The sequence below is a fragment of the Gobius niger genome, assembly GCF_951799975.1.
Source record: "Gobius niger genome assembly, chromosome: 17".
NCBI classification, from domain to species: Eukaryota; Metazoa; Chordata; class Actinopteri; order Gobiiformes; family Gobiidae; genus Gobius; species Gobius niger.
The window spans coordinates 14,116,075-14,141,060 of record NC_136868.1 but is presented as its reverse complement, the minus strand read 5'-3'; the positions used below and the strand labels follow the sequence as shown (position 1 = coordinate 14,141,060).

The following is a 24,986-nucleotide window of genomic DNA, read 5'->3' as shown; positions in this document are numbered from 1 at the left end:
GAGTGAACAACACTAATGGAAAACAAACCAAAAAGTTGAGCTGGGCAGCTGAATGGTGCCGACGCCAAGGTTTACAGCTCTTACACAACAACAAATAGAGTTTAAAAGTTCACAAAACTTTGAGCAGCAAACAACAACAAGACACTCTTTATGTCCACCCCCCTCATGACAGTGGCCACAGTGTGTGAAAGGTCTTCAGTTCTTGCATGTTGATGTTAAAGATAAATTTAGTAAATGAAGGCTGATGATAAGAGGAAAACCCGGTCACAAAAATAGCCTCCGCTTTTTTAGAAATCTCCTTTTACCTAAACCTTGCCTACTTGACTAGTAACATCTTCCTCTTCAGTAAAGTTGCTATGTTCTCATGCTCTGGTGTGTCTCCATTCTGAGCCAGTTGCAGTGCTGTTTTCCCCACACTGTTTGTTGCCTGGAGATCTGCCCTCTTCTTCTGGCTGCTGCCCTGACCCCATTCGACCAGTCTCCTCACTACCTCCTGATGTCCACCACGCACCGCACTGTGCAGTGGAGTGTCTTTATTCTGGTCCTTGGAGTTAATCTTTGCACCAGTCTCGAGTAGCAGAGTAACCACATCGCTGTGGCCTTTCTCAGCTGCAACATGAAGCGCTGTCTTCTTCCATGTGTTTCTTTCTTCTAAACCCTTCTTTTTCTGTGCTTGTAGAAGAGCTGAAACTATGCCAACATGTCCTCCGGCAGCTGCATGGTGCATTGGAGTGGAGCCGTTTTTGTCTTTAGCTCCTGCCTTGCCCTTGTGGGACAACAGTGATGCCACAGTTCTGAGTTTCCCCTCCATGGCTGCAAGATGTAAGGCACTTCTCTTCTCATTATCGAGAGCATTTACATTGACTTTGGCTGATAGCAACTCGTTGACTGTTGTGCTTTCTTTTGGAGCTACAGCCACCCAGTGCAGAGCGGTTCTCCCGAGCTTGTCTACAGCCTCGATTTTAGCCTTGTTCTTTATAAGACAAGCCACTATTTCTTCATTGCCATTTTGACTGGCTACATGCAATGGAGTGACTCCATCCTGCGCTGTTGCATTCACCTAAAATGATAAAAGAAGCCTATTGATTAAAAGTACAGAAGAGGTATTTGACTAGTACATGTGAATTACCTGAACTCCAGCTTTGAGTAAACATTTAACAATATCTAGCTTATTTAATGCTGCTGCCACATGCAAAGGAGTCTGCGCTTTATGGCCAGTAATGTTAGGGTTCAGTCCCTTCTCCAAAAGCTGCTCCACTATGGACACACTGCCACCCTGTACAGCCAGGTGCAAGACTGAGGATCGGTTGGACAGTGCAGTATTCAGATTGACTTGATTTTCTATTATCACTCTGAAAGAGAGAAAACAAGTGAAAAAAGTCACTTTTAGCTTCCAATGCAATTGTCTAACTGACAATGTAATTTGCCATAAAATTAAGTAATTTCATAAAAGGGTACACACATTTGTATGTTGTGTGTGTATGTATGTGGGCATCCTGCAGATGTCGTGCATATGACTGATCACGGTTTCATTATGTACCTTTATCATTGTTGTTTCGTAACTAGCATTACTCCTTTTCGGGAATATATACAGTACATGAGTTTCAGTGATGTAAATCTTACTTGGTGTAAATGCCATCTTGTAATTGGTCTTTCTAATGTGATCAAATAGTGCACATATAATCCATGTTTTGCTTGTTTTGTTTTGTTCATGTTTATTGCACTGAATTTGGGGGTCGGCGTTCATAAGCTTCTTGCTTCAGCACACTCTTTTTGAGCAGAATGTATACTGCTCAAATAAACTAAACTAAACTATATTCCTAGGGTTATATGCCTATAAAATGCAGCCTTAATATAATGAAAATCTATGATGTTTTTTGGACACTTAAAAATCAAAACCAGCCTTTATTTCTTTAGAAATTGTCAGACAGGTTTTGAATGATTTCTTCCTACACGCTTGCTGTCCAGGTAAGAAATATAATGTTCTTTTAATTTACTTGCCACAATTGGTTTTGGTTCCACTTTAGCCATTGCTGCATTGGGGTAGACTAACTGACTAACTATCACCAGCTACTCACACACAAACCACATTCACCCACTGGCAAGGAGGATAAAGCATCTTAACCAATGACACAATGAGGCATGGTCAAAGCTAGTATTGAATGGCAACTTTCAGATTTAGAGGCAATCATCCTACAACTCAGCCACTGCTGCCTACCCACCTTTTTCCATGTTACAAGTGTGAATGAGATTGTGGGTGCACATTAACCTGAAGACCTCTGCGTGCCCCATCTCTGCAGACAGCAGAAGGGGAGTGTAGCCTTGTTTGTCACAGATGTTTACACTATTTGCTCCTCTGTCGATCAGCGCTGAGAGGGCTGTGTCTTTGTTCTGTCTCACGGCTGAGAAGATGGCAATGTTTAGTTCCTCTTCACTCACTGCTGCTCGGGCATTGTCTGATAACAACAAAGACATTTTAATAATGAATACAGTTAATCATACAATTTAGAAAAAAGTTTGAATTGTCACAATTAGTTGTTTGGACATACAATGTCCAAACAACAAAATGCTGTCTTGCAATTGAACAAGCTCTTGCACAACACCCCTTACATGCGTGGTCTCTGTGCTTCCTTTTAGCTTATCTATTATAATATCAGAGATAGGCCTACATCAGAAAACTAAGTGCGAAACCACAGTGGAAAATAGGCTAAACAGAAAGGAAAAATACTTCAATAACAAAACATAGGTACCGCCCTTTTATATATAGCTTCCTCTTTAATAAAAACGAACAGTGCAAAAATGACCCACTCACCAAAAAGCATCTTGAAGACAGATTTCTGGTTTAGCTTAATTGCTTCATTGATGATCTCCTTATCTACTTTTGCGCCCGCTTCCAGAAGAGCTTTGATGGTCTTTTCATGACCTTTTGCAACAGCATAAAACAGTGCTGTTCTGTTTTGCTCATCTCTTGCTTCAGTTTGTGCCCCATTTTGCAGCAAACACTCCACCTTCTTCCAGTCATCTTCCAGGGCTGCCCGGTGCAGAGCCATGGCATCCTCTGTGTTATCTATATTTTCTAAAGTTTCCTGTTTTGACGTCTGCTGCTCCATTGCCTCAACACTCCTGGCATTCTCCATTCTTGGAGTATGTTGTTGGATCGATGCCTCTGCATTGCATTGTGTCTTGTTGTCTAAATTGTGGGCGACCTTTTCGTCTCGCTCTGCCGTTTTCCCAACATCAGTATCAAAGGATTTTTCTGCTTTTTTTCCTGCTGGTTCCAGTTGCGCCACTGAAATGTCTTTCTTAAAGCTGTCCTCTTTCAAAACAAGCACAACATTGGTTCTTTGATTGGACTGTCTCTTGATAACTTCGTGCATAATATCCTGGTCTTGTTCGAGTAGATATCCGATCAGCTGCCTCCTTGTGTCTCTAATGTGCTCATTCAAAGCCATTACATGCGCACAGATCTGGTAATAGAGCTCAGGTTGTGCCTTCATGAGACACGGGTGGATAAACCTGCGACAGGCCCGTTCACCGTTTGCTTCAACCACTTCCAGGATCCTGGTGTTTTGTTCATGCCGAGTCCTCATTGCTAAAATAATAGCTTTCCTCTTTGTCGTCATGACGTCCTCTGTTACAAGTCGATCCAGGAGCTCGGCTGTGTGCACAATCCCATAAACCAGATCTTTCTTCTTCGTCCGGAGAACATCGACGGCATAAGGATTGGCCACATGATATGCAGCTTTTTTAAAATCTTGAAACACGGTGATCATTTTGAATTCATTAGACTTCTGCAACTCTCTTCTGTGATGAACCAACTCTACTTCTACTGTATGTTTGTTTTGCTTATTGCTTAGTGAAACGCTTCAACCGTCTATGGCAACTGGAGCCACCAGACTCTTGCATTGTTCCAAAAATGTAACTGAACAAATAATAAAAACAAATCCTTGATACCACTTTATTTTACTCCACCATTTGTTAAGGTCCCGTAATGTCCCGCTCCACTCTTACCGTGAAAACACCTGAAAAGATGGGCAGTGACATGAGTTCTCAGTTTTTGGTATTTATTAAATAAGAAGTGTCAACAAGTAATACATTACAGTTATGGCCGCGCTGCTTTAGAAGTGAAATGTGTGTTACAAAGAGGACTTACTGTCTTATACAGGGGGGATGATTATCATTAGCTCATGTGCTCACAAAGGAGTGTATGAGAAGTGATGGGAGTATATTCTGCTGGAGGGCTGTGCCCTGACTCTTATTGGCACCTGCTCTTGGATACAACCAAGACAAAGTTTGTGTTTTCTTGAAGCAGTCTCTGCACTTTACCAAAAAGGAGACGCTTCACTTGCGTATGTGTTATTTTTCCGCTGGTATCACGTTATTTCAAGATAATTTCATGTTCGAACAATATATGGATCACGTTATTTCAATAAAAAAGTATCAGATTATTATATGATGCCATTACGAACCCAGGTAGCAGTCGTGGCTGAGCCAGTTCTGGCTTTCTTGTGGCACAGTTGGCTGACTGATGACCCGACTGTACGAGCCATACGCAATAAATCTAGTGTCTGTAATCAGTCAGTATAATCATTACTGGACCTGAAGTGGACACGCGGTGTCTGCCCTACAACAATGGTGCAGGCCACAGCGGTTTATGTACAACTGTCTTACACCTTGATGTTCGGGAGACTCCAGAGGCACCAGCAGCTTCGAATACCTGTTTGCTGCTTTGTAGCAGCTGTTCTATTAATCTGATGTATTTGTCTGGCAGAAACTGTCCTCATTGTGCCTTAATCTGTACAATCCCGTGTATGCTCTGAATCAACCACAAATCTCTTAACAATACGATAATAACGCTTGATCTTTCATGAAATATCAAAGGTTTTCAACGCTTTCACGCTTTTCATCAGAGAGATCCTTTTTCTTTCCCTTATTGCTTGAAATAAGTGGTCTGCTTAATAATGGTAAACGTCCTTCTTCAGTGGTTTTCCCTTTTCCCAATGCTTGCTTTGCCATTGTGGCTAAAGCAGCCACCAGAGAGATCATCAGCACCTCGGTGTCTATGGCCCCATCTTGTGTTTCTAAACGCAGACTATAGTGGAATGTTTTGCGCTGAGTAGGAGCACACCTTGAGATCTTGCGACTCCAGACTTGGCGCATTTAAGTGGGAAGTACGTGGGGTGGAGAAACACCCATGACCAATGGTGGAGTTGGGTGCAATGGCCTTTTTCCTCCAACCAAAGTCCGAGGCTGGGTAGGGGCAAGGGAGAGGGGTTGTGGGGATGAGCATGCCTAGAGAGGTGGTAAGACGCTGTTAGTTGCCAAGGGCGGGTGGTTACGCGTATTACCAGTCCATGCCAAGGCCTGTGTGATTTTTCACTGAAACCCACCGGACGTATATGACGATGTCACTGTTTTTTCGATAACTGAAATGGAGCATTTTATTTCTCATTTCTCTTTATATTTCCCTCTTTTCTTATCCCTTTATGTTACACACAAAATCACTATGATATGTAATACCATACCGACGAGCATAGGAGAGATGCCTACAATCAGCTACTTCACGAAACACCTCGTGTCACTATTGGACAATCAAAACCTGTTATAAACTGAGCTCTGGCAAAGAAATGCTTACTTTATGTGTTTTGAACATTGTACAGTATATGATGTGTAGTATGAGAGTTAGGTTGAAGTGACCTTTTATTATTAGAATTATAACATTTTTAGGAGACTGGGTTGGTTGGTGGGTGTGTAGGGTTGAGTGCGAGTGGAAGTTTGTGGGTATGGGAAAGTGGGCAGGCGGGTGGAAAGTGTGTGGGTATGGGAAAGCGGGTGGCCGGGGTTTGAAGTGTATGGAAATGGGTAGGCTGGTTGGAAGTGGATGGTAATAATAATGATAATAATAATGCATTTTATATAGCACTTTTCTGGACACTCAAAGACGCTTTACATTGCATTATTCATTCACTCCATACTTGGTGGTGGTAAGATACTATTGTAGCTACAACTGCCCTGGGGTAGACTGTAGACTGACGGACTGACAACCAGTCTGCGCCATCGGCCCATCCGACCACCACCAACCACTCTCTCACTCACTCCATTCGCCAGGCTTCCTGGTGTTTCTCTTATAGGTCTAATAAGCATCTTGCTCATGAGCGCCGAGCTTGCTTTATGTGAGACAGTGGCGTCATCTTGAGGCTGATCTATTCTGTTACATTACCTAGCTAATTTTAACTGGGTTTTGACCCGACCTGCACTTAGACAGGGTTTTGTTAAAAATTTATGGTGGTAATTATCTATTATTTGTTTTAATCAAAGGTGGGCACTTATATTATTTCCCTGTGTGTGTATATGTGCTTCATACATGTGTTGACACCTCAATCAACTAACAATTTAACCTCAGCTTTTAGTGGATAATTTGATATAGACCAATAATGTTAATAGAGTTGTCTTCTGCCCGAGACAAACCATCTAGATTAGACAAGCTCTTTCTGTCGCTTGTACAGATGGTCCTGGGTGACCCATAGAATCCTGGAAGCTGTTAAGGTCCCGTAACGGTCCCGCTCCACTCTTACCGTGAAAATACCTGAAAAGATTGGCGGTGACACGAGTTTGGGTAGGAGTACGAGTTTTGGTAATTCTTGAATAAGAAGTGTCAACAAGTAATGCATTGCAGTCGTGTGAAATGTGTGTTACAAAGTGGACTTACTATCTTGTACAGAGTAGGAAGAGCTATGCTTCAAGGGGGGATGCTTATCATTAGCTCATCATGTGGTCAAAAGGAGTGTATGAGAAATGATGGGAGTACACCCTGCTGGAGCGCTGTTATCAGCACCTGCTCTCAGATACCGAGACAATTGGCAATTTGTGTTTTCTTGAAGCCATCTTAACAAAAAATGCTTTGTTTCTACATACAGTATTACACTACGTGAAAGTGTCCCACTCCCTTTTACAGTACAATGTAATGTGCTCTGTAACAATGTGTAATAACTTGTATTGATGGGTTTCATACACAATAGAATAAGATGTATTAGTAGTTTGGAGGTACATAACCCTAGCCCTAACCATAAATCGGGAAATTCATTCTCTGCATTTGACCCATCCTCAATGCCGCTGGGGCGACCTGTAGGAGCAGTGAGCTGCCAGCGTGGGCCGGCACTCAGGGACCCATCTCCATGATGTGGAGCCAGGCTGGTGATCAGAAGCACCTGGCTGGAGGATTCACCTATTGTACATGTTTTTGTGGTAGGGGAAACCGGAGTACCCGGAGGAAACCTCCGCAGACATGGGGAGAACATGCAAACTCCACACAGAAAGACCCCGTCCCTGGTGGTAGCCACTGTACTATCGATTCTACCCTTCAGAATTGTATTTTACAACAATTTAAAAAAATAAAGGGATGGTCGTTCAATGTCCTTTATATGTCTGAATGGAATGGAATAGAATAGAATAGAATAGAATAGAATAGAATAGAATAGAATAGAATAGAATAGAATAGAATAGAATAGAATAGAATAGAGAGGGCTGTGTCTGTCTCACGGCTGAGAAGATGACAGCGTTTAGGTCTCTTACAGATAACACAGTTAATATACAACAGTATTTGTAAGTTTCATTTGTGTGATCAGCTGCAAGGACAAACCAATTGAAATAGAAATTGCAGTTTGAATTGTAACAATTAGTTGTTTGGACATACAGTGTCCAAACAACAAAACGCTTTCTGCAATTTAACAAGATCTTGCATAAGACCTTGAACACTCCTTGCATGCATGATCTCTGGGTTTCCTTTTGACTTATCTATTATAATATCAGAGCTAGGCCTACATCAGAAACTAAGGGCGAGACCACAGCGGAAAATAAACAATATATTAACAGCATACACTGTCACAAGTCGTATCTAAAAAGAAAATGTATGAACAACAAAAGTGATTAATATCAGTCACTGGGTCCGTGATCTCTCTGTACAAGACCAAAAATGTCCTCAAAAACAAAATGATGTTACCTCTATAATATTATAGGCCTTTAGAACTCTGTGATGTCACCTGAATCCGAGCAATTGCCTCATTGATGATCTCACTATCTTTAGCGGCCACCAATGTGTCCACGGGTAAATCGGGGTCACAGAGAATAAAAGGATGAGCACCACTGCTGAACGGTATATGGCAGATTAAGGTAGACTCTAGCATGCCATTACTTTTGCTGTTCTATGGTAAATCTGTAAGTGCTGCATGAGATAACTTTAACATTTCACGATTCAAGATTATTGTTAGTGAGCCTAAGTATGTGAAATAAGTTTTAATTTTGACACAAGTGAAAGATTTTGTGTAGATGTTTGAATCTTGAAAACATTTAATATTACAATGTATTTCTAGCTTACACAGTCTATGCCGTATTAGTTTATTGAACAGGTCTACAATTATATGAAATTGTATATGAACAATATACAAAACTAAATTCTCATTTGTAAAATTAGATGTGTAATCGTGTAAAAATATATATATATATATATATATATATATATATATATATATATATATAGTGATAATAAGAATAGAAGATAGATGGAAGTGTATCTTTGCATTTGATATGTTGCCTTTTCCCCCATTTGGGCCTTTTTGGTTCTTTTCAATTTGGCAACGCTTTATATCTGTGTGCAGTCCTTTGTCCCTGAGGAATAGTTGAGATTCCTTCAATAACTTATGCAGGATTTGCGCTTTGTTGCAGCGTCGCCTCACTTCCCGTAAGACACGCCCCCTTCCGCATGACGTGGCTCTTCCGAGTGTTACCTCTCCTTATTTGGCAAAGGAGGGCTCAGTTTTCCGGAATGATGTCACGCTGTCCCATAACTTAGGGAATCCTCCAGACCATCCTGATCAGGTACTGCTCTAATAATGCAGATTTTAGATTTCAGCAGATGTATTATACTGCTTCATACTGTACTTTATCTCTTTTTGGGCTGTTAAAAGTATTTTAACAGACCGATTTCAAAATATTGTGTAATGAAAGTCTGTTTATTTACGGTATTTATTGACATATATCATTTAGTAACATAACACCGTATCTTTTTTTTTTTTTTGCAACAATCATTATAGTCCACGCTGGAAAAAGAGAGCAAGTGGAATTTAACAATGTGTATAGTGTTTATAGTTTATCAGAGTTAGAAGTTCCTATTGCAAACAGTTGCACAATTGTCCGGCCTCTTACAAATAATTTACTAAAATATCAAGACAGTTGCAGGACGTTACGTGGTTATCGTTAGATTTGAGCGCGGTCTTTGTCTCCCTCTAGTGTTGAATTGACTACACGGCACACAAGACATTCTCTATTTTTTAACCTGTCATACATAAGGACATGATTGAGATGCCTGATTTATTGATCACAGCTTGCATGGTCACATTTTTGAGTCACTTTCACAGAAAGACTAGCCTTCAAGTTCATGAAATGTGAAGTGTTCCTCCCACAAATGTCTGAGTTTTCAATACACTAAAGGAGGTTAAAAAAAACACACAATAGAAGCATTTGATTAGTTAATTGATATCAATTATAATTCAACTATTTGTGTTAAGTGTTAAGCTTGTAATTATAGACAACTTTTTTGCCAACAAACATAAGGGTTGTTTATATATTTTTGAGTTTTTGTGTACTTGCCCTTGAGGCTTATAGGGCTCCATTGGTGGGGAAAAACAGATACAAATATTCCTTCATACCTGTAGCCATCTCCACTCTAAACGCTGAATATAAAAGGAGTATACAGGCACCAAATTCAGTGTGAGGGAAAAAAAGTTGTTGTATTCTCTTGTTCTGTTGTTGTACAAAAATTGCCAAGTTTTTGTAAGGTTTTGCACTTCGGCGTCTTGTTGAACTGGTGAATGAATGCATTTTTATTGTTCTTGTCTGTTTTTATGTATCTATTTTTATGTATCTTGTGCTGCAAAACTAATTTCCCCATCGGGGACATGAAATAAAGTGAAGTGAAGCATTCATATGTTTGCTGTATTGTATTGTAATGTGTTGCCTCTGCACTGTTGCATTATACACATACACTAAACCTGCTTAGAGCACTATTTCAATACTGTATTTTATTTAACCAGGTAGAGGGATATAATGCAGACTACTCACAGTACAATTCTTCCCTGTGCTTATTTCTCTGTAGACTAATTATTATTTTTTTGTTATACTGATGTTGAGCTTCTCATCGTCTGAAGTTTATGTTAAAACAAAGCACTTAGTTGTTACTAGGAGCAAAGTTGTGATCTCTTGCCTTTCTGTAATTGACAGACGCCTCCCCAGAGCTTTGCCTGCAGCTGAATATTTAACCTGGATCGATGGAAACACTAATGGAATTTACCTTGAGGCTCTGGGAACGCAGCTCTTGCAACACGTTGCAACATGTTTTATTGTATGAGGTTTTGACAAGGCACACCCACTTTTTGTCACACAAGAACACATAAGCAAGTTGCTTCATTTTCTCTTTTATTTTCATAAATATCAATAAGTTTCTGAAGTGCTCAGAAGAACATAAAAAATTATACAATTTTTGTTACAAATGGTAAACATAAGTACTCCAAGTTGATCTTATATACATAACAATGAGTGAAACCCCATTAAAGAAGTTTAGAAAAAACAAGTAAATCTTGAAAGTTTCTAAATTAATTTCTTACAATTAAGAAAAAGTACATTGTACTGTAAATCAGAAGTCAGGCAGCTTTAATGCAACTTTTCAGCTGTGTAATGAGACATCACACCCATACTTGGGCTGAGGCCAATATGGCTGAACAGCAACAGTCTCTTTGAGGAACCTTAAACCCTCTAATACTGAAGTCCATGATGGTCAAGACCAGGTCCATGCAGGTCTGGGTCAAATAAAGAAAATCTCTGTCCAGTGTAGCGCGGAACAGAAACAGAAAGCTATCCTGCTCGTCCCATGCCCCTCTGGTGCATGGTTACTGTCACTGTCCCGGGCCCCTCTCTGGGACGCACTCCCAGAGTGCGTGTGCACTCACTGAACTTAAGTGCGAGCCCCGGTCCTGCCAGTGTCACGTCATATCGTCCCGTCTGGAGATACGGCTCTCACTTTCTCAGGAAGCTCTTGGATCAACTACAGTGTCCACCAGTGTCCAGGGCTCAGAAGGTCTGGAGCTGCTGCGTCAACATGAGCTGGCAGCCGCTGTTCACGTGGTTCATCACTTTCTGCTTGAGCTGCGCCACTTGCTCCCGGAGCATGTTGGCCGTGGACGCCAGCTCCGAGTTCTGGGACTTGAGTGTCTTCACTTTGTCTTCCAGCCGTGAAATCCTCTCCAGCTTCCTCTTCCGGCACTTAGATGCAGCGATACGGTTTCTCATGCGCTTTCTCTCGGCCTTGATGCGCTCTTGACTCTCCATGTCAATCGGGGAGAGAGGAGGAGTCTCTCCGGGCATCTCGGGCACCGTCTGGGGCTCCTCTTTGAGCGCACTGAGCCGGGGCAGCTGTCCGGAGGAGGGCTGTCCGTAAATGGGCAGCTGAGGCGGAGCAGCGGAAAAAGAGATGGTCGGTGCTGAAGTGGTGTAGTTCGGCGCTGAAACGGTGCTAATGGCCGGGTTGAACGTGTTCAAGTCCTCGTAGACGGGAGAGTCTGAGCGCATGGCGGAGTTGTTGTTGTATGAGGCGCCGGCCACAGAGGCCACTGGCGGCAGAGCTGTGCTGACCGTGGCCTGAGCGGAGGTTACACTGGTGGGAGCGGGCATGTGCTGGTGGTGCAGCTCGGCCAGGGCGCGCACAAACCCCTCGGCGAAGCCCTCCTGCTCGTCAGTCACATTTTTGGGACAGATGAACTGCGTTGGGGTCGGCGTGGTAGTGATGAGTCCGTTGCTGGACTGGATGATTAGCCGCTCCAGCTCAGGGGAGGCCAGCTTGAGTAGACCCACGTCCGGAGAGGTGAGGACGTCGCCGGCTTTGGCCCGGAGGTGCGGCTTCAGAGAGGTGCCAGTCGGGTCGGACAGGTTCAGTGTCATGTTGTGTTTCAGAGCTTTGGGGTTGTTGTATCCGTAGCTCGCGCTGTCGAGCTGGGAGAAAGCGTTGAGTGAGTCGTCATAAAAAGTAGTTTCCATCTTGTTATACATAGAAAAAACAAAAAGTAAGTGTCTATAAAAGTCTGAGGAAGAACTTGTGGGTTCTTCTTAGTTTTCAGATGAGGTTTCCCCGCGTCCTGTTAGTTGGTGAAACTTCCAAACTTTCAATGCGCGCTTTTTCCGATACAGAAAGTCTAACTTACTTCTTTCAGCAAGCGGCGTTAGTTGTTATGAGATCAAAACGCAAGTATCCCAAGTAGTTCTCAATTCTAAGTTCTCACAAGCACCGGTCTGCCCGTGGTGCTGTCTCTGTATACACTGGGAGCGCACAGCGTGGAGCTTACCTTATCTGCTGCCGCTGCCTCTCTAAAAATAGCCATGATGTCATGACGCTGCGCTCCCATTGGCTGAGGGGCGGGACGAGGGGCGGGCCCGAAACGTCAGATAAGGCGCGTTGCCTTGACGACCACCCAGAAGATTCTGAGTCTCGCGGTGCATTGTGGGCTGAGGTAATGCTGTAAGGAGAGCGTGGCGCGGTGCATTGTGGGATGACGTATTGTTTTTGAATCTCTGGTTACGCGCTTTACTGACAGTGGCGGGACAGCCAGCGTGAGGAGCGCTCCAGCGGGGTCTCTCTGTTCCTCACAGCCACGCAGATGAACAGCTGGGCTCCAAACATCTGCTTTCTGTCAATAGCGCACTTTATTCACTTTTCTACAGGACAATCAGCCTAAAGCAGCTTGAAGTTGTGCCCCACATCTTTGAAACATGCAAACAAACTGGGGGCATGTAGGGACTCGGAATTATATTTGTTGCAAAGACAAAGACATTTTGTGGGAGGAAAAGTATATGCTTTAAAATCAGAGCCTTTAATAAACAAAAAGAAAGTGCAAATCCCTAATCAAAGAGAAACTAATACAATGTTACTGTACACAAAACACATTATTTAGTGCCTTCATTATTATTAAAGTACTCATGGGCGCGCCTTTAGCTTGGCCCCCCCTCCTCATGGTGCCTTTATTTCTGAATAAAGTAAGATAAGCGACTATTTTGATTCGTTTTGTATACAAAGGTCTATTGTAATGCAATTCTATACTGGAAATAGGTATAGACCTTTAAGAGCATAATTGGGTGGCATGGTGCTCCAGTGGACAGTGCTTGTGCCCAGTGTTGGGGAGTAAATAAATACATGTATTTAGAATACGTATTTAGAATACTCATTTTGAGTAACTGTATTCTGGTAAGTTACATTTCAGAGTAGGTTATTTAGAATACAGTTACTTTCCAAATATCAAGGGAATACATCCCAGTACTCAATCATTACATTTTAGCTATATGTTGCACAGCATTATTAAAAAAGTATAATGTTGGCCTGTTTTCCTTCAAAAATAAAGATTTAAACGTGTTATGCCACAGTTCATACAAACACTATGTGGGTCACATGATGCTGCTCTGCTGCTCCATTTGCCAAGAGAGTTTTTGAGTTCCTAAGTAATGGTGAGTTTATAACAGGTGTACAACAATTGTATTCTTCATTTTGTAATGATACGCCATATTTATACATAAATATAATGACAATCAACGTGAAAGTATTCTAAAAGTATTCAAAGTATTCAGAATACTGTACTCTGATAAGACAAAGTAACGGAATGCGATACAAAATGTATTTTACGGCAAGTATTCAGTATTTGGTAACTAAATACAATTTCAAAGTATTCCCCCCAACACTGCTTGTGCCTCACAAGAAGGTCACGGGTTCGATTCCCACCTGGACAGGGCATTACTGTGTGAAGTTTGCATGTTCTCCCCGTGGCTGAGCAGGTTTTTCTCCAGGTACTCCGGTTTCCCCTACTACTAAAAACATGGACAATAGGTTCCCTTCAGGGACCAGGACTCCCCTGAAAAAGAGACTCTTCATCTCAATGGGACTTTCCAAAGGTCAAATAAAAAATAAATAAAGTTTAAAAAAAACGTCTAAGATTTATATGGTCAATCATGGACGTTAAATGTGGCACATAACGCCCTATTAAAGTCAATTAAAATAAAGAAATAAGTAGAGTCTCTTTGTTTACATGAGTTCTAAAATGAGCATCACGTAGCAGCCCGCCAAAATGACATAGGATTCCTGCTCTCCCAGTAAACGTATGAACTTCTTGTCTCGTGTCAGGTTTTGTAATCACTGTAGTGCAGTCCACTATCCCCTGCCCCGTGGTCAGAAATCACTGCTGCGCTAATGGCGGGAGGTTAACGGGTGTGTCTTACGTCTCCCTCTCCAGTTATGAACACTGCCACCGTCTGGGTCACTTTTTGCCCCCTCAGCTTTACGGCCCGGTATCTCCCGCTGCGCTACGTCTAAAAATGTCCCCCCTGTGCGATGAGTAAATCAGTCCCTTGACGCTGGCCCGTTCAAGAAAGGCACCTGAGGAGGCTGAACCGGATCGTAAAACACCAACACTGTCTGACTTTTTATGGCGGCTAATGTTAGCTTTATGCACTGTTGTATGTGTCAGATGGAGAAGATCAATAGAGTGGGATGTAATGCGATATAATAGCTTGACTTGGCTGATCTTGGACACTTTGATTTAACTACTTGTTTGAAAGCGTCGTTATGAGGAGAGCGTTAGGACAAAACCGCCATATGTCAATTTGATGTGTTTCAATTATTACAACTGTAATTCTGCGTTTCTTCATAGATTGATGACACCTATGGACTTAATATCCTTTCATGTGCTTTGGGTACTGTTCCTTTGCCGTAGGATTTTTTATAGGAGAATACAAGCACCATATGCATTGGTTTTTAGGTAAAACTTTCACCATTTGTCCATTCGTTATTGAAGAATCATTATCTAGAATTCACAGACACGAAACCTGTAAGAAGAGAAGAGGTTTTATCGTCTTTTGATTGATAGTTAACAGTCTTAGCCCTCTTCTTATGGATGGAAATGGTTTGGATAATTATCTAAAGAGTCTAGAGAGCCCTTGAGGACTTCAAAATCTATGACAAATATGCAATTAATTTACTTGTATTACCTTGTTTTGACGGTTTTTATACCACACTCTGAAATGTTTCAATATGAGGCTTCTGGCTTTGCTTTTCTCTCCTGGTTTCCATGTGTGTAGCTAAAACATGGTAACCACAGTGTAGTTCCTGCCAGAACTTTTGTGTGTTTGGCCAGTGTTTCAGAGATGTATGGAGAGTTTCGCTCGAACATACTGTATTTTAGTATACATTAAACAACTTTTATTTATAAATTTGCTTTCCGGTTACCACATAACCATGACAAATCATGAAAGACACTTTATTTTGCTTTGATTTCTGTAAGATTTTGCAGAGCAGTCCAGAGATGGACAGGCACTGGAAGTACAGGAACTACTATAATACGACATTCATTACAGAGTGAAGAGCATTTTTTACAGAACTCGTGCTTTTCCCCGAACCCCCTGACCAAAAGAAAACCAACAATCTTTTACTTTCACTTCTGGCAAAAGTGTTTCAATCCCTAATGCACTCCCACTCAGCTCCCTCTCTCTTATCTGTCCTCGCTCTCATCTCTGGCCTATCAGTGACTGTCCAGGCCTCAGGATTTCCCCTTCGAAGGAAACTGGAGCGATGTATTGTTTTAGTCACTTACTGAAATCGGTGCTTCTTTCTCTCTCTGTGTTAGAGCCAGACGTAAGGAGTAAAACAGCAGACAATACACAGGGACAGCTGCGAGGCACTAAAAATAATAGTTTGTACAAGACAGTTCATGCCATGAATAGGCTTAAACTTTCTGCTGTAAGGACCAGTGTTTTTTCCTCCCTGAACAGTTGTATAATATATGATAAACTTGTAACATAAGCTCTTTGAACACTGAGATGCCCTTTTCCCAGCTCCTTGTCCACAAGATGTGGCAAGATATAGTGATCATATGTTTCTTTCCTTTCCTTTTTTGGCCTACACATCCTTCTTTTTACTCCAGGGTTGGGTCATGAGGCTGCAGTCAGACACCAAGATTTCCCCCTTCCCTGGACATTTCCTCCACCCACAACTAAGCGGTTCCTATGCAGGGAAACTCTGAGTGTTTCCTGTGTGTTATTCCTTGGTCGAGCATGTTTCTTTTGCCCAACAACCTCTAGATATAGTAATATAGTATTCGATCATTTAAAGGAACAGGCCACCGTTTTTCCATACTGTGATATGTTCTTACCTGAGCTTAGACGAGTTGATACGTACCTGTCCGGTCTTTGTGCGTGCCTGTGGAAGAGCTTGGTCGCTTCCAACCTCAGCCCCGTTTGGAGCTATAGGAATATATTGGGAGAGGCCAAATGCTAACAACATCTTTGGTCGTTTTGCGTGACTGAGCTCACACAAAAACACCAGACAGGTACACATCAACACGTCTAAGCTCAGGTAAAAACATATTTCAGTATGTAGTAACAGTGCCCTGTTCCTTTAAAACAACATTGTAGAAAAGTCCAGGCTGCATCACAAGAGCAACTAACCTTGTGCTACAAGCTGGATTGCCGCTGCATCTTGAGAGGCAGGATCCACAGGTGATTGGGACAAATCTTATGGCAGTGGTACCTGCTCACTGTAAAGACACATGTTTTTTTGAGGTATTTTTCACCATTGACAACACCCATAGTGAAACAAATGCTTATGTTTTATTCTGTTATTCCTGTGTGGCAAGACCAAACTAAACAAAATGGCTGCTATACTTTACCACCGGAGAAAAACCCATTCGTAGATTCTCTAATAGACTATGAACTGGTGTCTGCAATTTCCTAATGTAAAAGCAAAGAGTGTGGTAAATGACAGTCTCCATCTTCTGTTCTGATTTATGGCGCAGTACAGAGCCACCGTTCATTGCGCTGGATTATTGCGCGGCATACAGCGTCTCTCTGAGTGATGTCTCATTGTTCCGTCCTTCACAATGACTGCTTGAAGCTTGTCCCTGACAGTTTTTTCAGCCTCTGTTTTAATTAATTTGCCCATAAAATGAACTGCGATTCCCAACAGCCACTCTGGCACCCTTGGTCTCGCACGACTTTATTACAGCCTCAACAATTAATCGTCACCAACTACCAGAGTAATCACATCTGAGATATATTAGTTACAAATTGTATGGAATATCGATTGCCTCTGCCTTGTTTTGACCCTTTCAGCACACCGTAACTCACTGGGCAATGACATCATTGGGTGAAGGTGGCACACTGCAGCTTCTATTGCTTGTTTTCTTCAGGTTGCTTTCATGACTAGAATTTACTTTCAGATGGAGAGCACGGACGGGCACATACAACATAATTCTGTTATTGAAAGAAACAAAATCCAAATGAAAACCATGTTGGGGATTTAGTCAACAAAATTGTCATATTAAGCTTGTGTCTTAAATGATTGTAAAGGACTGTCATCTGTACAAGGGTGATATAGTGTTAGTGACATTTTACTTGAGGATTTGTCAGCAACATAGTGTCTCTTTGTACCAGGTTCGACTTGTCTTGTTATTGTAGGAGGGGTTTACATTGTTATCGGCTTCATCCACTATACGGAGTGAAACCAATTACAAGGTTAACCCCTCCTTAAAAGATCTACATAAATACGCCTTTCTGCTAAAAGATTGGTAGTTGCTGACGAAGCTTCTTGAGGTGAGAGGCGAAATGTCCACAACACAAGCAAACCAGGACAAGTGATGGTGTGAGAACCGTTTTAACCGTTTTCTAGGATCAGTGATTTCAAAAATATCAGCTGATTTTACACCACCACAATTTTAAACTATAGGTGCTTTATAATGTTGTGATCTCAAGTGAATGCAACTTCTTTTCTAAGACACAGTTAAAGCTCAGACCAGTAAAAGTGATGCATAGACAGGGACTTGTTTGTAGCAGGGCGTTGTATTTGTTGTCCCAAACTAATTGAATTTGCGAGAGTGCGTCTGGCTCTCATTATATGAAGTAAAACAACCTCAGTTTGAAGAGGCAGAACATAAATGCATTTTTGAGTAGGGTCTGCCAGCCCTAATGTATGAAAAATGTGGCTTTACACGGAGAACAAAATATTATGTTCATACTCTTGGCATAGAATGTGTAATTTTGGGTGTTCTAACTTTCTGGGCTGGACCTGTTGCTGTCCTAATCTGTTTGTGTTTTGGGAGATAAAAAAAGAAAATGGGGTAATGGCAACTGATGAAAGTATTGAAGAGGACGTGTCATGCATAGTTAAGGCTCGAAAACATTCTTATAGGTGCCTCAACATTGGTATTTTAGAGTAAGAGACTAAGGAGTGAGACTGATCGGTCAGGATTTTGAATTAGCTTGGAGCGCCCTCTGCAGGCTTCAGTTGAGATGACATAAATTATACAGTGAATACGAGCTTTCAACATTAGCTAACTGTCATGGTGTGTGGTGGAACGAAGAAAATAAAAACCCAAAATGCAGGACTGCAACAAAACTTGCGATGTTTAATGAACGAAAACCAAAATAACAAAATCCAGAGACAAAACTAAAACAGACCGGGGCTGCCATAGACAATGACGCGACAAAGGACAAGGGAAACACAGGGGTATAAATACAAGAGGAAACGGGGCACAGGTGAAACACATCAGGGCGGGGCAGGCAGGTAACGAGGGAAGTAAAGCAAAATCACAAGGACAGAACACATGTCAAAATAAAACAGGACAAGACCAAATACAAAACATACCAAAACAGAGGAACAAAAGTCAAATCATGACACTAACGGCCTGCCATCATTGAGGGCAGAAGGCTAGCGCAGTGGTTAGCGCTCTCGCTTCACAGTTAGAAGGTCCAGGGTTCGATTCCCACCTGGACGGGGCCTTTCTGTGTGGAGTTTACATGTTTTCCCCGTGTCTGCGTAGGTTTCCTCTGGGCACTCTGGTTTCCGCTACCGCTAAAAACATGTACAATAGGCCAGGATGAATGATGTGTGTGAGTGAATGTATCATGGTGGTCAGAGGTAGGCCTGTCACGATAACAAATTTGAAGTTCGATATACTGAGGCAGTAAAGTATCGCGATAAAACTATATTATTGACTCTGGCGATACTCTATACTGTCAACTGACAGTAAATGTTTGTTCTAAAAGTGCATAATCACATCCTAAAATACCACACAAGCTGCAACAAACATGAAATATAATGTAACTCAATTTGCTTCAGTTAGAAAGGAAAGAAGAAATACAAGGGGGAAATGCTAATAAATGTATACACAATAAATCTCAAGCCTAAAATATATAGTTTATCTGTTATTTACAGAACGATAAGTCAATATAGTAATTATTGTGACAGCCCTAGTCAGAGGGACCATTGGCGCAGACGTGTGCTGTCGTGACAGCGCTTCTGTCATTCTCTTTCAAGGGAAACTGAAGCTACAAATGTCTGTGAAAGGCACTATATGAATAAAAATCTTCTTCTTCTTGGGTGAGATAAATAATGAACTCCAGTACACTTTTACCCAAATCTAAAAGGTCACAGCCTATAGGACAGTGTAACGCCTCATTTGAAAGCTAAGACCTACAAAACTCATCTAATCGGATCTTTATCCTCACGTTGTCATCCCTTTTTCACATTTTCATCTTTGTTTTCGTCTTGTTTTTGTTGCTATTTTGACGCTTCTAGATTTGGGTAAAACTGAACTAGAGAAAATGAGCTCGGTTCAGGTGAGGGTTAAGAGGTTTAAACTAAAAAAACTCTTAATAAGATTTCATATAGAACTCTTTTGAACCAGTTTGGGTGATATTTTCCTGCCCGCTCTGTGTATGGGACTTGTGTGCGCCCTCAGCTGCCACTGTAACAGGGCGCTCTGTGTGTCGTCAGGCGAGAGTGATCGATAGCCATTAAAACCCACCCGTCTTGAGACCAGCTGGACCACAGTGAGCCCAAATGTGTGAGTGCGGCGCGTGTTTGCACAGGTGGACTATAGCTAACCTGTTCCACCCCATTTAGTGGCGCTCAAGCTGGAGAAACTGACCCACCGAGTTACGTATGTGTGCGCCGCGCTGAGCCATACATCTCTGTGTTCCCATTGTCCATGAGACCGACCGGCTGTCAGCGCGTGTTTGGGTTAGCTGGTACTTTTAGCTCAAGTTTTCAGAACCAATAAAGAGGAAAGGAGGAGGGAGGTGGGTAACAGGGAGAGACATTTACCTCCAATGTCACACAAACACTTTTTTTGGGGGGGAATGATTGTTTTTCCTTTTTTTCCCATGTTATTTTGAATTGAAATATTAAGTAATACTAATGAGATCTGCAGCAGCAAACGTTTATTATTTGCCACTATAGACAAATTTTGTAGCAACATTTGCTTTGATTACGGTGGGCATTCACTGTGGCATTATTTCAATAAGCTTCTGCAATAAGATAGGATAGGTTTTAGATAGGTAGGATAGGTAAGAAGTTTTTATTGATCTCACAAGGAGAAATGTACTTTATACATTCAGCTCTCAAGAAACCTCAGGGTGTGCAGGATAGACAGGAAATGTGAAACAGTTAGATAGCAAATAGAGGTATCCTGATCTACAATGACTATAAGAACCTTGAAGGGGGCAAAAAGTATAAAAAGTATATACTGTAAAAAAAAAAATGAAAAAAAAAAATATATAAAATAACCTAGACTATAGTAAGGGGAGGGCAAAAAGTATATATATTTTAAAATAAGGCATAAAATAGACATTCTCAAGCAAACGTATCCCAAATATTTTCAATGGGGTTAAGATCCAGACCCCTAAATGCAGGTGGCGACTTCCTTTCTGGCCAGGCAGTGAAGAAAAGATTAGAAATTGAATGAATACTTTTTGAATATGAGCAAGCCCTTAGCTACTTTGTGGTATTAACAGAGCATATTTTGTTCAGTGGTATTATGCATTGATATACTTTGGCTTGTTGATATGCGTTCAAGTGATATTTTACATTTAAAGCCTGACTCAGGGCTTTGCTAGCCTGATTTTTATCATATGATACTTGTAGTGAATCTGATCTGAGCTAATGTAGCAGGAGATATCGAGAAATAAAATCTTCACAGCTCGTTTTTGTCACACATACACACACACACACGCTTATACACAGAGATCGCCCTCACCTCCAGCTGCAGCAGCCTCCTCTGAGACGGCCGTGAAACTGGATCACTGATCAATACAGAGTGGTGTTCTGGTTTCTGCCGTGATGGTTGGCAGATTACAAAGGATTGCATAGCACTATACACAGTAGTCAAATAGAGGTGTGTCCCATATGTGAAAAATGTACCGTCCTGTGAAAAAGCCTTGGGAAGAACTTAAATTATAACTACAAAATACATAAAATTGAATCCAATCACAGCCATTTTGTTAACGTGTTACTCAAATACGACAATTATGAAAACGTGACAAAAAAATGTGACAAAAACAACTATAGGAAGAAGCTTAGATGAGTTTTGCAGGTCTTAGCTTTCAAATGAGGCGTTACACTGGCTTATAGGCTGTAGGAACTCCAGTTGAAAAGCTTTTAGATTTGGGTAAAAAAGGCGGGGGTTCAAATATGATGCCAAATACGTAGTTCACTGGTATGTCATTTGAGGTAATTACTTCAGTCCATCTTTTGAAATAGTGCAGGATCCCTTACAACACTCCTTGATCTAAAACCCGTGGTCTGGATCTAAATTGATTGACCCTTCACTGAACTTTCCCGAATTTGTCCACACCCACAGAACCATATTTTCTCTTCCTTTCCCTTTTTATTGGCATACACCATGAATTAGAATTTGAGAAACGCCTCAAGTCTTCCCCAGCATTGACATGTTTGTTTGGACCGTGGTTGGGTGAGGCTCGTACATAACTGTGTGACAGCTGTGAGTTTCTCAGCACTCACCCTCTGTAAGTGCTCTCTCTCTACCTGCAGCTTGTCCGTCATTGTGTCTGTCTACACTCGTGAGCAGGTGCGCGTGCGTCGTTTGGCACGTGCAGCGCAGTTTCACAACGCAGAGTCAACAATGAAACTCACATGGAGCCGGGTGTAGAGCGGCGTGTGCACAATAGAGACAAGTGTTCTCGGGCAAGGCGCCAACACCAGTTTCTACCGTACATGTTTAGTTACACGGCTGTATAGTGGGACTAGAAGATCAAGCCATGTTATTGTTTGTGTTATAAAGGTTGCACTGTGTCATGTGTGGGACCCTGGGGGTACTCGAGGACCAAGCAGGGGGTACTTGGAACTATTTCAGATTGGTGGATAAAGACGGGAAACTGAACATTATTTTGATAGGAAAAGCTTTATTTTGCAGTGAAATTTATAGTTTTAGGAAGAGATGCACTGATCCTTTTTTGTTGCCGATACCGATACTGGGGTTTGAGTATCTGCCGATATCCAATAATTACCGATACAAAAATACTTTCTTAAAAATGGCTTTCTCTGAGTGAAAAATTTAATTGAGTCTTTTCTCCAGTGTAAGTATTTTATTGTCATGATGTTACAATCAATTATCAATTATATCTATTGATACACTGTTTTCAACACGAAATATCCTCATACATTAATATAAACAACTCACATAAAGTGAGCTGATCACTACAAATATGTTAGATCAGTTTCTTAATCAGGCTTATCAGGCTACTTTATGTATTTCTTTTATAGTTTCTTTCCCAGCCTTGATTGACCACCAACGAAAAAATTATTGCACCCGGGAACCCAGTTTTTTGTTAGCATTAGCATTCTACCGCTAGATTTAGCATGATATTGCTAACCGTGGCAATCAATCAAATGTTTGCGGAGGTTAAAACTAACTGAATGATTGAATTCTCCAGGTTATTAGATTTACAATGATATACAGCATGTTCACTGAGATTTAGGTGGTAAAAGTTGCGTTTTTAAGGCGTTGAGAGCCAAAACTGGTATCGGTTCGGTTTCAGATATTTGTTGCTGATACCCAATATCGTATTTTTTTCAGTATCGGCCCCGATATCCGGCACCAGTATCGGATCGGTGCATTCCTAGTTTTGGGAGAATGTTAGGTTTATTTGGGCGCAACATTATCTTTTTATTAATAGCCCTTTTAAGTGATTTCTTTCTAAATAAACTGCAACACCCTTGAGGTAGGGATACACGGAGTACCACTGAATGGTTCAAGGGTGCTGTCCTAACCTCATAGTTCTCATAGACCTTTTTTTTTTATTACTTATATTTATTTAGCAGTTCAGTTTTTGCACAAATGTTTAAGCCCCCGGATCTTGGTTTATTGATTGAAAACCAAATTAAAATCGCAGTATTTACTGTTAGATTAGAACTCTTCCACGTGCCTACATACGTCATATAAACTTTTAACATGGAACACCTTGGTGGTTGAGCCATATGACTTGACTTTCCAACTTTCCAGTGTCATTGTTTTGAACTTATCAACCCTTTCTGTGAGGGGCCTCTCTGTGTGGAGTTCGCATGTTCTCCCCGTGACGCGTACAGTAGGTCTCCTCTGGGTGCTCCACTTTCCCCTACCACGAAAAATAAGTAGGATCTCCTCTGGGGCCAGGACTGAAAAAGTCCTCATAAAATAAAAGTCAAATAAAAACAGAGAAATAAACGAAAATGACTTTGATAAAAGTTTGGGTGCATCACTCTTCTGGCTCTCCTCTGTCCTTGGTATTTTGCTCGGGGTGAATTTGCGAGCGCCCTGTAATGGATTAACTAATGCATGGGCTGGATGTCCCGTTGCTGTGTCGACCGGTCAACAAATATTTGGAGCTATGTGGCACCTTCGACACACATTCCTAGATCTGCTGTTTTGGAAAGACCTAGTGTCATGTCGTTTTATACCCCCTCCTCAGGCTTTATTTCTTTCCCCTGTTATTTCTGCCACACTTCACTGTCTGCCTCTCACAGATAAATGGAGCCATTGTCCAGTGGAAAAATGAACTTTGAAAACAGCACTCTGGACAAGTGGCTCTGTGTAGCAGCAGCAACACACCCAGCACTAATGTACAACCAGGAGAGAATTTCATTTAGGGCCAAAGATTGATTAACATCTTCCAAGCTAGTCGTGTTTTGTTTACACAGATGGCTGAGGGCAGGACCTGAAGAGCTGGGCTGAGTTATACAGTAGAAGCTGTATAACTAGATATGTAGCGTCATAAACATCATTACATTTGTCTTGATCTTGTCGTGGTGGAACTTGAAAAGCCAAAACTTAGTTAACCTCTTAACTCCCACCTGAACTGAGCATCATCCAGTTTGGCTTTGCCCAAATCTAAAAGCTTCTTGAGTGACAAAAAAGTAATAACAGAGCGACAAAAACACAATAAACAAGCGACAAAAACCCGATGAGAAGGTGATGAAAAGGCAAAAAAAAGAACAACAATAACATGCTGGAAAAGCAACAATAACACAATAAAAAAGTGACGAAAACATGACTAGAAAGTGACAAAAATGTGGCGAAAACATGACAAAAAAAGCTTTAAAAACCAAGGGGAAAGCAGCAACAATAACAAAAACAAGACCAAAAAAAGACAAAAAAAACCCAACAAAAACAAGGCCAAAAATCTACGGGAACAAGTCAAAAATGTGACAAAAAAGAGACGAAAACACAACAAAAAAGCCACGGTCAGTTTTGTTCTTAGCTTTCAAATGAGGCGTTACACTGGCCTGCAAGCTGTGAGCTCCAGTTGAGAAGCTTTTAGATTTGGGAAAAGCCGAACTAGAGAATATGCAAACAGTAATCGCTGGTTTAGAGGCTAAAATAATAAACTTACTAAACTTTCTTGGTGATCATCACATTAGCTTAAAGGTCATTGATGCAGCACTTCAGTCACAAGACAGTCACAAAAATATTGGTTATTTTGTGCCAATAGAAAGTTTGATATTTTTCTTCAAAACTAACCTACAGTGAACCCATAATTATAGTACTTTCACTTCAGTGGTAATAATAAGTGGTTCTGAGCCAATCGAAGTTATTACTTATCAGGTTACTGCAGAAATACTGAGAGAAAAT

At 41.3% G+C, this 24,986-nt stretch overlaps 2 protein-coding genes across 2 annotated transcripts; both read right to left on the bottom strand.

The window, feature by feature from the left end:
* Positions 1-316: 316 nt before the first annotated feature.
* caiap (CARD- and ANK-containing Inflammasome Adaptor Protein) lies at positions 317-3,773 on the bottom strand (the record flags this gene model as incomplete). Its single annotated transcript, XM_079575677.1, has 3 exons — positions 317-1,060; positions 2,344-2,456; positions 2,813-3,773. 3 exons carry the CDS (start codon positions 3,771-3,773, stop codon positions 317-319), a joined length of 1,818 nt encoding a protein of 605 aa, XP_079431803.1.
* A 6,766-nt stretch (positions 3,774-10,539) lies between these two features.
* On the bottom strand, positions 10,540-12,373 carry jun (Jun proto-oncogene, AP-1 transcription factor subunit). Its single transcript, XM_079574561.1, has one exon. The coding sequence runs from the start codon at positions 12,094-12,096 to the stop codon at positions 11,122-11,124; it is 975 nt and encodes a 324-aa protein (XP_079430687.1). The 5' UTR covers positions 12,097-12,373; the 3' UTR covers positions 10,540-11,121.
* Between the last annotated feature and the right edge of the window lie 12,613 nt (positions 12,374-24,986).

Coding starts and splice junctions, on each gene's coding strand:
- jun (XM_079574561.1), bottom strand. CDS start 12,096: ATGTATAACAAGATGGAAACTACTTTTTATGACGACTCACTCAACGCT.